The sequence below is a fragment of the Rhineura floridana genome, chromosome 1 (assembly GCF_030035675.1).
Source record: "Rhineura floridana isolate rRhiFlo1 chromosome 1, rRhiFlo1.hap2, whole genome shotgun sequence".
In the NCBI taxonomy this organism is placed as follows: domain Eukaryota; kingdom Metazoa; phylum Chordata; class Lepidosauria; order Squamata; family Rhineuridae; genus Rhineura; species Rhineura floridana.
Window position 1 is genome coordinate 287,258,113 of NC_084480.1, and position 13,206 is coordinate 287,271,318.

Sequence of the window (13,206 nt, forward strand, 5' to 3'; positions counted from 1 at the left end):
TATGATAATGCAGCATTTCAAATTAATTCTGTATGACAAGCATTCCATGCCAAGCTTGGAAAACCAAGGAGGAAGTATAAAATGTAGGCAAAAATACTTTTGACAAAATGCCATTTAACCTTTATATCTATATCTATAATTAACAATACAGCTGAATGATGTATGTAAAGTATTTTTTCTCTTTCCCTTTTTTATTAGTATTTTAGTACTACTGCTAAAGTTCTGATGAAAGAATAAAGCATTCATTAGCCACATTCAAATGGTTAGAACACATCACATAAATTCCACTGAAGTTGGAGTTTTTGCCATAGAAAAGGCAAAAAATACATACCCTATGATAGCCCAACAGACAATCAGAACTAATATAAAACCCTATTGCTTCTCATTTGCAAATGTTGCAAGATCTAAGGTAACTCTAGATCATGTGAGTTCAGGTGATGCATGTTATGTAAATTTGTATAGATATTAGCAGAGATTGTCAACAGTCTGAGATGTGTGTGTGCCAATGTGTGTGTTTACCTAAGTGGCAGGCTTTTACCCTGCACTGAGATCACTGAGACTTAAGACTTAGTAAAATAAGAAAAGCTATTTTATTTATAGAAATACATAGTAGATAGGAAGGCATACCTAGTTCTAACTAACTTGGAGGCGCAACACTCAGGTTTGGGAGTTGCCCTCCTGGCTCAGGAGGGAGAGAGCAGAGACAAAGGTGTCTCCTCTTTCTTGGATTACTTTATTGCTTAACTGCATTCTGTGTTTGCCTCTGTAATTCTCACTTTTTTTTACCCACTGTTTGAATGTCTTTTGGGAATGCCTACTGATTATTTGTTATCATTTTGGGCTGATTACCTTCAGCTATTATCTCACCAAAGTTGCATACACATGACAGATTTAAAGCACATTTCCACCACCACCCCAAAAAAGAATCCTGGGAACTGTAGTTTGTTACGGGTGCTGGGAACTGTAGCTCTGTGAGGAGTAAACTACAGTCCCCAAGATTCTTGGGGAAAAGCCATGTGCTTACATGTATGGTGTCTACTGGGAGACTCTTACGGATTGATTCTATACTCCCAGAAGTAAATCCTATTTACTGCTATGGGAATTACTTCCAAGTAAGTATGCTTGGAATTGCAGCTTTTAGGTCATGCTTAATAGCCACCTTGTATCAAACTGAACAGTTTCCAATCAGATTTAAATACTAACCACTTAAACTGGTCAGAGTGTCATTCCCTCTATTTCTGAAGCTCAGGCTGGAAGTGTTGTTGCTTATGTAGCCATGGTATCACCATCCATACCACACATAATAAGGAGTATGAGTGGGCAAGAGGGAACCCCAAGTGTTGCAGTATACAAAAAAGTGAGAGAGAAAACAGAAAGGGGATGACTCCCAAAACAGCCCAAATGAGTACTGAGCATGCTCTGTTATGAAATGCTCAGTGGCTGTGTGTGTGTGTGTGTGTGTGTGTGTGTGTGTGTGTGTGTGTGTGTGTGTGTGTGTGAGTGAGTGAGAGAGAGAGAGAGAGAGAGAGAGAGAGAGAGAGAGAGAGAGAGAGAGATGTCTCAGCTAACAGAAAATTATAGAATAGTAGAGTTGGAAGGAACCTTTAAGGTCATCGAGTCCACACCCCTGCTCAATGCAGGAATCCAAGTTAAAGCACACCTGAAAGGCCAATTTCCCCCACAGAACTCCAGTCACAGAATTGTCTGAGAAGAGGGGCTGACTGTTATACCACTCTGGACATTGGAGCTGTGTCGGGAGAATAGGAGTCTCCTAATAACACTCAGCACCCGTCACAAACTACACTTGCCAGGATTCTTTGGGGGAAGTCATGACTGTTTAAAGTGGCATAAATGTCTGGCGTGGGTGTGGCCAGAAGGTCATCCAGCGAGTTCATGGCTGTGGTAAGATATGAACTCAGAACGTCCCAGCTGCACCCAGCATGGAACTACACTTTCAGCAGCAAATACCAGAAAACCAACTAAATGTGTGCTGTCAATGTGCAAAGCATTTGCTGGGGTGCATTTGGGTAGGTGAAGCAGGAGATAGATGGAAAGGGCTGTTTTCCATGCCTGCCACTTTACCAGTGCAATGCCCCATGTTTTTCCTTATTGACCTCCATCAGCTAGGGAAAAGTGGCCACGAAGGGGTTGCAGATAAAAAGTTTCAGCAGCAAATTACCCCCTCTCATCACTTCTCCCTAACAAAATGCCCCCCACATCAGTAGCAGACACCAGCAGGAAAGTTCTTTTTTGAGTTGTAATTCAGCTCTCATTCTGTTAGTTCCCATACTACACCAGTTGTCATTTTGACCTATATGCATAGGGAGAAAGACAGTGTAAAGGGTGTGCGCAAGGGGGAGGGGATGACAAAGGATTTAGGACTTAAAGATTTAATATTCCATGAGTAGAAAAAAATATCCTATGCAAATGTCTATATTATTGCAGAAAAGTTCAGTTCTACATATGTTTGCCATCTTTTCCTCAAGCACAACTGTTTTTGAGATAACAGTCTTATTCTCTCTTGCCCTTCACCAAAAACCCATGTTAGTTGTCCAGTATGTGAAATGACTGCAAGCAGGTGCAGTCCAAGACATTTTGCTACTTGAAGCAGAAGAGCAAATGGTGCCCTGCCCCCAAGTCAAGGTCATAGTACCATAGCTTGAAAAGTTATGTTGGCATTTGAGGCAGAAAATCTCACAAGTACCTCCTCCTGACAGTAAATATACAACAACCAAAAATTAAAATAGCTAATAATTTGTTGCATGGTGCCCCAAATTAGTTGCTTGGGGTAGTCATCTCTTGCTGCCTAGTGAGAGTCGTTCTATGAGAGGCACATAACTGAAGCAAAACACACAAACAGAAGTATGAGACTGCACCTACCTCCTAGTCTCTTGCCAGTTCCCAATTTTCACCCTCTCTGGAGGGGTGCAAGGACAAGCGAAGGGGATGCAAAGAGGGTGCAAGGACAAGCTGAGGGGATGCAAAGAGGGTGCAAGGACAAGCTGAGGGGATGCAAAGAGGGTGCAAGGACAAGCGGAGGGGATGCAAAGAGAGTGCAAGGACAAGCGGAGGGGATGCAAAGAGAGTGCAAGGACAAGCGGAGGGGATGCAAAGAGAGTGCAAGGACAAGCGGAGGGGATGCAAAGAGGGTGCAAGAACAAGCGGAGGGGATGCAAAGAGGGTGCAAGGACAAGCAGAGGGGATGCAGAGAGGGTGCAAGGACAAGCGGAGGGGATGCAAAGAGGGTGCAAGGACAAGCAGAGGAGATGCAAAGAGGGTGCAAGGACAAGCAGAGGGGATGCAAAGAGGGTGCAAGGACAAGCAGAGGGGATGCAAAGAAGGTGCAAGGACAAGCGGAGGGGATGCAGAGAGGGTGAAAGGACAAGCGCAGGAGATGCAAAGAGGGTGCAAGGACAAGCAGAGGGGATGCAAAGAGGGTGCAAGGACAAGCAGAGGGGATGCAAAGAGGGTGCAAGGACAAGCGGAGGGGATGCAAAGAGGGTCCAAGGACAAGCGGAGGGGATGCAAAGAGGGTGCAAGGACAAGCGGAGGGGATGCAAAGAGGGTGCAAGGACAAGCGGAGGGGATGCAAAGAGGGTGCAAGGACAAGCGGAGGGGATGCAAGGACAAGCAGAGGGGATGCAAGGACAAGCAGAGGGAATGCAAGGACAAGCAGGGGGTGCCAGGAAGAGCAGAGGGGGCGGGCGAGCAGGCTGAGGGAGGCAGGACGAGCGGGGGGGGCAGGGAGAGTAGGCTGGAAAGGGTAACACATACACTCACCTCCACAGCTCTTCACTTCCATTCTGCTGCTTCTGCCTTCTACTCCTCCTTGCCCTCCAGCTCTGTCTGACTCTCCACTTCCTCCCTCGTGCCTCCATAGAGCACGAGGGAAGAGCTAAACAGTGCAGAAGCCCAGTTTGAGGCACATATCTTTCCTTCACCATTCCACCAATCACAGCAGCAGATGATTTCCCCTGCTTTCCCCCCATAACGTCCAAATGTAACGCAAAAAAGTTACATTTGCAGCTCAAAAGTAATGAAATTACCACTCTTTCTGTTACATACAAAATGTAACTAAGTTACCCACTCGTTATGCAAAATAGTAAATTACAAGTAACTCGTTATTTCTAACGAGTTACTTCCAAGCTCTGACAAACATACAGTGGATAATGGAACAGACCAAGGAATTTCAGAAGAAAATCACTCTGTGCTTTATAGATTACAGCAAAGCCTTTGACTGGGTAGATCATGAAAAACTATGGAATGCTTTAAAAGAAATGGGGGTGCCACTGCATCTGATTGTCCTGCTGCGCAACCTATACTCTGGACAAGAGGCTACTGTAAGGACAGAATATGGAGAAACTGATTGTTTCCCAGTCGGAAAGGTTGTGAGACAGGGGTGTATTTTATCACCCTATTTGTTTAATCTCTACGCAGAACATATCACACAGAAAGCGGGATTGGACCAAGGTGAAGGAGGTGTGAAAATTGGAGGGAGAAATATCAATAATTTAAGATACACAGACGATACCATACTACTAGCAGAAACCAGTAATGATTTGAAATGAATGGTAATGAAAGTTAAAGAGGAAAGCACAAAAGCAGGACTACAAAATACTAAAGTAATGACAACAGATTTATGTAACTTTAAAGTTGACAACCAGGACATTGAACTTGTCAAGGATTATCAATACCTTGGCACAGTCATTAACCAAAGTTGAGACAATAGTCAAGAAATCAGAAGAAGGCTAGGACTGGGGACGGTAGCTATGAGAGAACTAGAAAAGGTCCCGAAATGCAAAGATGTATCACTGAACACTAAAGTCAGGATCATTCAGACCATGGTATTCCCGATCTCTATGTATGAATGTGAAAGTTGGACAGTGAAAAAAGCGGATAAGAGAAGAATCAACTCATTTGAAATGTGGTGTTGGAGGAGAGCTTTGCGGATACGATGGAACGTGAAAAAAACAAATAATTGTGTGTCAGAACAAATTAAACCAGAACTATCACTAGAAGCTAAAATGTTGAAACTGAGGTTATCATACTTTGGACACATCATGAGAAGACATGATTCACTAGAAAAGACAACAATGCTGGGAAAAACAGAAGGGAGTAGAAAAAGAGGAAGGCCAAACAAGAGTTGGATTGATTCCATAAAGGAAGCCACAGACCTGAACTTACAAGATCTGAACAGGGTGGTTCACGACAGATGGTACTGGAGGTCTCTGATTCATAGGGTTGCCATAAGTTGTGATTGACTTGAAGGCACATAACAACGACAACTCCCATAAGTATTTCCAAATTTCATCACTGACTACTTTACCTAATCAGCCTTCCCCAACCTTCAATGCCTTGATCACATCCTTGATCACTGGTCTGCATACTGGCTGGGGTCAGGATCATGGAATTCAACAACAATGGGGACGAAGATTGGGGAGGCTGATTTAAATCATGACCCTTCCTCCCCTTTGAACAGTCATCATGCATGTGATCAACATCCATCTCATTCAAAAGATGCTGGATGCTAGCAAATGCAGTTACACATACTGAGGCTCCATTTCAGTTGGTACAAAGTACATACTATCAGGGCTTAAATTAACTGTTGAACCCGATGTTGCAGAATGGAAAATATAATTTACTGGGCCCAACAGCCATTCAACCACCCTTTAGCTGATACAAACAAATAAGAGAATGCTATTACCAAATAACAATCAGCACAGGCAATAGAGCAGCTGCGCAACTGTGAATAAATACACAAAATGCCTGCAACCCAGACATATCTGAGTGAATACCATGCCCAGTTAACATTCTGATCATTTGTCTTACTCCATGGAAACCATTTAAAATGTATTTTGTTGATAGCGACTCCAGCACAATCTTCCTTAGAGACAGACAGACTTGGACGATGCCTTATTTATGACTTACTTGAGCTTGCTGGCATAGTTTCAAAGGATGAAGGGTTTCTTGATAGAAAAGTTGATGATAATCCTGCAGGTCAAACCAGAAGTACGTGCTGTTCTTCCACAGCTACAGATGGAGGGGAAAAGAGAAATTATTACTACCAAGTTTTCCAAAAAAGTATACATTTCTAGGGTTAGTTAATTGCTCAGCTTCTTGGGAGTCACCATAAATCACAATTTAGAATAGTTTGAGTCATGTGTTCTGTACTGGCAGAAGGACAGCACACTTAAAGGCACTGCCACTGTAATACATGCTCTATATTTTATTGCATCCTTTGCATATAATTGACTATTAAAATGGTTAATGTGGTGGTAAACATTCAAAGATTAAACACATTTCAATCGAATTAAACCAGGGGTTCATCATGCACATTTAAAATTTATGCTATGATGGAACAGCAATTTTTTTAAAAAAAACTTTTTTTGCAGTTGCTGAGATCTTGAAAAGTTTTTATCCTGACAATCATCACATTTTTTATGATGCGCCTTTCAACCTCCCCTCATGACAACTTGGTGCTGTTGAACAAAGCCAAGTATTTCCAGAGGTAAAAAGCACTTCATGAATCCCATTAACCTCAGAGGTTCTTCTCATTTTGAAATAGAATCATGGGGTTTTATTCTGCAATGTTAGAACAGTCATCGGTGCCTGATGTTTTGGCACTCATGTTTGAACATTTTGGCCAGTTGGAGCCAAGACAAATGTACCCTTTGACCATGAAGTCTGTATTAGATGTGGAATTATGAAGGCATTTATTTTAGTAAATCTGCTAGTTAGACGGATGAGTTCTTAGGGCTGTATTCAACCAACTTTTACCCACTGAAATTAATTGCCATGACTAACTTAGGGCCATTAATTTCAGTGGGTCTGCTCTGAGTAAATGTTAGCTGAATATGAAAACAAACTTCCTTGGAACCGGGAAGGAGGAGAATTTCAATTCAGTTTGCCTTTAAAGACAAAATTACCTAGTTTGCACTTTCTAAAACAATACCAAGTAGGGATGGGTGAATCTGTCAGCTTTGCTTTCTTTAAATTTCTTATTCTTCCAGTCTTAAGTTCAGTTCGGTATAAGGATTTTTGTGCACATTACTTGGATGGAGACCTGCACTGCAACACTAGGACAAGTACAATTTGGTAAGAAAATCCTCATACCTTATTTTCCGACTTCTCACAGAATTCAGTAAAGATGTAGCCTGCTCTGTTCTCTGTGTTAAGGGATTGCAGCATTCTTTCCATTTTGGAACTTCCCAGTTCATAAATGTCCGGAGACGTTTTACCCTGGATGACAGAAAGCACATTTCATCAAGAGATGCAGTTTCATTTTGTCTCAGATTTAAATGGCTTTACATGAAGCTGCTGTTGCTTCTTATCAAGGAAAAAGTGGCAGGTGAATGGGCTCATCTGTTTTCTTATCTCAAGTTTTTTGGATGTGGTATTTTATCTCTAATCTCATACACTGTCATACTTGCCTCTCTCCCCTCCTTCAGTTCTCTTCCTACTATCAAATTTTAGGAAAAGTAGTTTTTTTCTTTGTGTGCTTATGCTTGTGAAGCACCATATAAAACTGGTAACGCTTCATAAATAAATATGAGTAATGCAATGGATGTTGTAGACTTAAACTTTTATATCTGTTTTTTTGTTACTGCTTTGTAATAGGCCTGAAGGGGCTCTTAATGGCATCCAGAAGATCTTAGTTTGGGAAATCTTAGGTGATGTCTTGTTAAAAGGAACGAGTATCACATCAACTGCTTTTACTCCCATTCCTGTCAATGTGTATTTACAAGGGTAATTAAATGTACATCTGGGACCCTGTGGGGTGAAAAGCAGTTGCGAGGAGCAGAAAATGACTGGTTGGAAAGGACTAAATGTCCCTCAATCTTCCCAGCAGCTTCTCAAGTCAAAAGTGCAACATTCTGAGGATGCTTTTCATTATTTTATTTAAAAAAACTGTTGGGGCTTTGTTTTCCGTAGTTTGCCCTTTAAACGAGCTTGGCATTAGTGCCTTAAGATCAAGGTTTTGGCCTGCAATAGAAATGGCCAGTAGGATAATTCTGACCCCTGTGGGAATTTCTTCTGATTGCTGGCAGATCTGCCAAATTTTAATCATAGCACACTAAAAAGTCCTCACAGTTTAACTCCTATGGAAAACAAAACGAAAGTTTTGAAATTGTGGGGAAAAGGCATTTCACAGTTTGATGCCACATCCCTCTCCCTCTTTTTATTTTGGGTGTAAGACAAATAATATGCAAAAGGGCTTTTTGTGTGGTCATACTGTGCTTGAGCACATGTGGTCCATTACTGTGAAGCCTTACAGTGTGACCAATTTATTATGCAGCTTGTCTGATCATGGTGGAGGTTGGGTCAATTTTATGCAGCACAATACACTTCCAGTCCCCAGACCACTGTCTGGAGAATAAAGTTGGCTGGATCTGGCCTTTGATTTTATCAGCAGCGTGGGCTCAGAAATAGCTACCCTGGGTAAGTCCAAATAAGAAGCAAGCCTACCTCCACACAGGTATGGAGGGCAGTATTTATTATTTATTTATTACATTTATACCCCGCCTTTCTTTTCATGATAGAAACCCAAGGCGGCTTACATATGGTTTCCAGGCAGTCTCCCATCCAGGCACTGACCAGACCTGACCCTGCTTAGCTTCAGCAGGGTGCTGGCCTCATGTGCCTTCAGACCATAGCCTGGGACCAGTACCTCCAGTACCATAGTCACCTGGTCACCAAACCATTTTCAACAAATCCAGGAACTCCAAATGGTACTCACTGGGATCACTTCTGCATAGGTGTATTTTCTATCTAGCTGTGACTTCATATATTCAGTTTTGTCAGGAAATGTTGCCATATGAATCACATTGCTGCACACTGTTGCTGGCCTAGACCCATGAAAAAGAAATAGGTTCAAACAATGCTTGAGGATCATTGGAGACTATGTCATATGTTACAAAGGACACATAATAAGTGGGTTCATGGTTAGGGTTATCAGTTCTACTCCTGGAGTTAGTATTCTTGCCTTTAAATGCTCCAAGGTAATGAGAGGATGTAGCCAGCTTATCGCCAGTTGTATTCCTCTTCCAGCCCTCACCTTACCCCAGTTGTGGGGAACCTTTGCCTCTCCAGATGTTGCTGAACTACAATTCCCATCAACTGCAGCAAACATGGCCAATGGCCGGGGATGATGGGAGTTGCAATGAGTAACATCTGGAAGCCCAAAGGTTCTTTGTACCTGCCCTACCCTTTTCCACCACCTGGTGGGGGGAATAACAGTCCTGCTGGCAACAGCAGGTGGAAGTAGTGGAGAGGGGGGCAGGCAATGGGACTGGTGGAGGAACAGAATGGGAGCCATCACAACTCTATCCTTGCTCAGTGCCTCTCAGCATTAAAAGACATACCCATCATCTCTGCGTAAGAGTCTGTAACAGGTGCTACATGACAAAAGATTAAATGAAAAAGCTGTCAGCAAAAGAATAATAAATGAAACTAAACAGTAATAACATATTATGAATAAAAAAAGAAAAGGTTCTTGCATATTTCATAACACCACACCATCTGTGGTGATGTGCAACAATGAGATCTGGTCCCACGGGTGCAGTTCAAACAGGAAATCAGTCCCAAAACTGGACATATGAATTGCCCTTTCGTGAGATCAAAATCTGAGAAATTTATATAACCAAAGGGAACATCCCATTTACATGAACTAGTCTATGGACAACAAGAACTGCTTTAGGAATGTGTAATGAGTCAAAGGGCCCGAGATCACTTCCAGGTTTTATTTAAATGCAAATGACATAATATGCACAAAACACACAGTGATCACTTAGATGTGGCCAGTGATGCACTCATTCTTGCAGTTTATGTTGTTACCGACGAGCGGCTCGGGCTTGCAGGAATAGCGTAAGGAAAGCTAAAACCCAGAATGAGCTGAGGCTGGCGAAGGAAGCGAGGAACAACAAAAAGGGGGTTTTCAGATATGTTCGAAGCAAGAGAAAGACCAAGCAAACGGTGGGACTGCTGCTCAATGAGGATAGCAAAATGTTGACAGATAATGAGGAAAAAGCAGAACTGCTCAACACCTATTTTGCCTCTGTTTTCTCCCAAAAAGGGAACAGTGTGCAACCTTGCATCGGTAGCAATCTCAGTAAGGGGTCGGGACTGCAGTTCGAGATTGATAAGGAGATAGTCAGGAAATACCTAGTTAACCTAAATGAGTTCAAATCTCCAGGGCCTGATGAACTGCATCCCAGAGTATTGAATGAACTTGCGGATGTACTCTCGGAACCTCTTGCCATCATCTTTGAAAAATCATGGAGAACGGGAGAGGTGCCGGAGGATTGGAGACAGGCAAACGTCGTCCCGCTCTTTAAAAAGGGTAAAAAAGAAGATCCGGGGAATTACAGGCCAGTCAGTCTGACTTCAATACCGGGAAAGATATTAGAACAGATAATAAAAGAGGCCATTGGCAACTATCTAGATGACAATGCTGTGATTAGAAGGAGCCAGCATGGGTTTGTCAAGAAAAAATCCTGTCAAACTAATCTCATCTCTTTTTTTGATCGGGTCACTAGCTTAGTAGATGGTGGAAATGCTGTAGATGTCATCTATCTAGATTTCAGCAAAGCGTTTGACAAAGTCCCCCACGACCTTTTGATTAGCAAACTAGTCAAATGCGGACTACATGGAAATACTGTCAGGTGGATTCACAACTGGTTGGAAAACCGTACTCAAAGAGTGGTTGTCGGTGGCTCTGCTTCAGACTGGAAGGAGGTTTCAAGTGGAGTGCCACAGGGTTCTGTCCTGGGGCTGATACTCTTCAACATTTTTATCAATGACTTAGATGATGGGGTGGAGGGAAGCCTTATGAAGTTTGCGGATGATACGAAAGTGGGAGGGATAGCTAACACAATGGAAGACAGGAATAAAATCCAAAGGGACCTGGATAGACTAGAAAATTGGGCTGAAATTAATAAAATGACATTCAATAAAGACAAATGCAGGATTCTGCATTTAGGCCACAAAAACAAAATGCACCGGTACAGGATGGGAAATACCCGGCTTAGCAGTAGTGCGTGTGAGAAGGACCTTGGAATTGTAGTGGATCGCAAGTTGAACATGACCCAGCAGTGTGATGCTGTGGCAAAAAAGGCAAACACGGTTTTGGGATGCATAAACAGAGCTATAGTTTCCACGTCGAGGGAAGTAATAGTCCCACTATATTCTGCATTGGTCAGGCCTCATCTGGAATACTGCGTTCAGTTCTGGGCGCCTCATTTTAAGAAAGATATAGACAAGTTAGAGCAGGTTCAGAAGAGGGCGACAAGGATGATAGCCGGTATAGAAAACAAGTCTTATGAGGAAAGGTTGAAGGAACTTGGCATGTTCAGTCTGGTGAAGAGAAGGCTGAGGGGTGACATGATTGCACTCTTTAAGTACCTGAAGGGCTGTCACATAGAGGAGGGTACAGATTTGTTCTCTGCTGCCCCAGAGGGTAGGACTAGGTCTAATGGTTTTAAGTTGCAGGAGCATAGATTCAGATTGGACATTAGAAGGAACTTCTTGACAGTAAGGGCAGTTCGGCAATGGAATTGACTGCCTAGGGAGGTGGTGGGATCCCCTTCGCTGGATGTCTTCAAGCAGAGTCTGGACAGCTATCTGCAGGAGATGCTCTAGCTGTGGATTTCCTGCTGTGAGCAGGGGGTTGGACTCGATGGCCTACAAGGCCCCTTCCAACTCTATGATCCTATGATTAAAATTAAAAGTGTGCTTGGAATTAGAGTTTTCAATCATTTTAAGATGTAAAAAACAACAACCAGATGTCTCCTAATTGATTGATTGTGTTTAGAAAATTTTATATACTGATAAAACTTGACGAATAGCATTTTTTGAGAAGCATGAAGGATGGGGACAACACTTCATATAAGGTAACTTCCAGTTAATAAACTGAAGCTACTATTCTTTGCTAAGGTTGGAACAGATATAACCATGGTCCTGACTCCCTTTTCACCATACTTTTGAGATGAGAAGGCAGCCTCTGGTCATGAACTGTCTGCACTCATCCTCTCCCATTCCCAAACCAAATGAACTCGTCCTGCATCTTAATCACAATTAAAAGAAACACCACCAATCTTATTCCTTGTGAGTGCCTGCCAACCAGGGTCCCCATTAAGCCCAATGGTGACTGGTGCCCATCCAAATTGGTGGGGTGGAATGCAGGAAGCCCAAACAGTAGACACTTTCATAGAGCAGGGAGGGCAGCTTATGGGCTTCCCTTGGTGAATTCTGACTTTTATACTGTGTTTATGTATATGTTTATGGATATGGATATTGTTTATGTATTTTGCTTTGTAAATTAATTTGATATGTTTTTATTGTACCTTGTGTATTCTATTGTAAACCGCTTTGAGATCTTTTAGATAGTAAGCGGTCTATAAATGGAAACAACAACAACAACAATAGGCGGAGTCCAAGCAAATGGCAGGCAGAGCCAACTAATTCTCCATTCTCCTCTCCACTGAATTCTACAAGCACAACACAGAGACTAGGAAAAAAGAAGTTGACAGGTAGTGCCACACTACCCACTGGATTGGTTGTAAGTAAGAAGACAGACAGGTGGGGGCTGGATGAGGGCAGACTGAGGTTGGTGGGGCAGTCCCCTACTTGCCCTAATGGACCAGCCGCCACTGGTTAAATCACTGTTTCAGATCCTGGTTAAACAGAAAACTTAGTGTTCATCATCATGGTTAAGGTTGTGTAGAGGCAAAAAAATCCACAAGATATCTAGATGTACATCCGAGGAGCTTAGTATAGCATGCCCCATTCTCCTTGCTCCATAATTCTTGGCTCATACCCCTGATTTATGGGGTGCTTATTGCTTTTGTAAACTGCCTGCCTAGTACTGGAGTCTGAAAAGTTCTGTTCAGGACAGTTCAAATGGTAGGCTTTCTAAACCTTGGTAGGAAGAAGCTTGTTTGTCTTGGCTGATGCTGACAGCAGAGGCTGGGAAAGGCTGTTTAATCAGTCAAAACAATGATCTCCTCAGGGAGGGGGACAGCCTTCACAGCTGCTTTCTCAGCTCTGGCAAGCACAACTTCAAGTACATTGTAAGATAAACAAACATCAGAAGTGTGAGATCTAAAGACACTTGCCCCGGGTAAGATAAAAATCTCATAGGTATAGGTGCCACCTATGCCCCCTCCCAGAAGGTCTTTTGGGTATAAATAAAAGGCCCTTGATCTGAGC

The 13,206-nt window shown here is 42.6% G+C and overlaps 1 protein-coding gene across 3 annotated transcripts in view; it reads right to left on the reverse strand.

Moving 5' to 3' along the window:
- Positions 1-13,206, reverse strand: part of RGS22 (regulator of G protein signaling 22) — a 157,198-nt gene that overhangs the window by 90,695 nt on the left and 53,297 nt on the right. For all 3 annotated transcript variants that reach the window (XM_061604071.1, XM_061604060.1, XM_061604080.1), the window contains 3 exons: positions 8,738-8,846; positions 7,114-7,239; positions 5,929-6,030 (listed from right to left, as the gene is read on the reverse strand). In XM_061604071.1, coding sequence (XP_061460055.1) covers positions 5,929-6,030; positions 7,114-7,239; positions 8,738-8,846 — 337 coding nt within the window. The remainder of the gene's footprint in view (positions 1-5,928; positions 6,031-7,113; positions 7,240-8,737; positions 8,847-13,206) is intronic.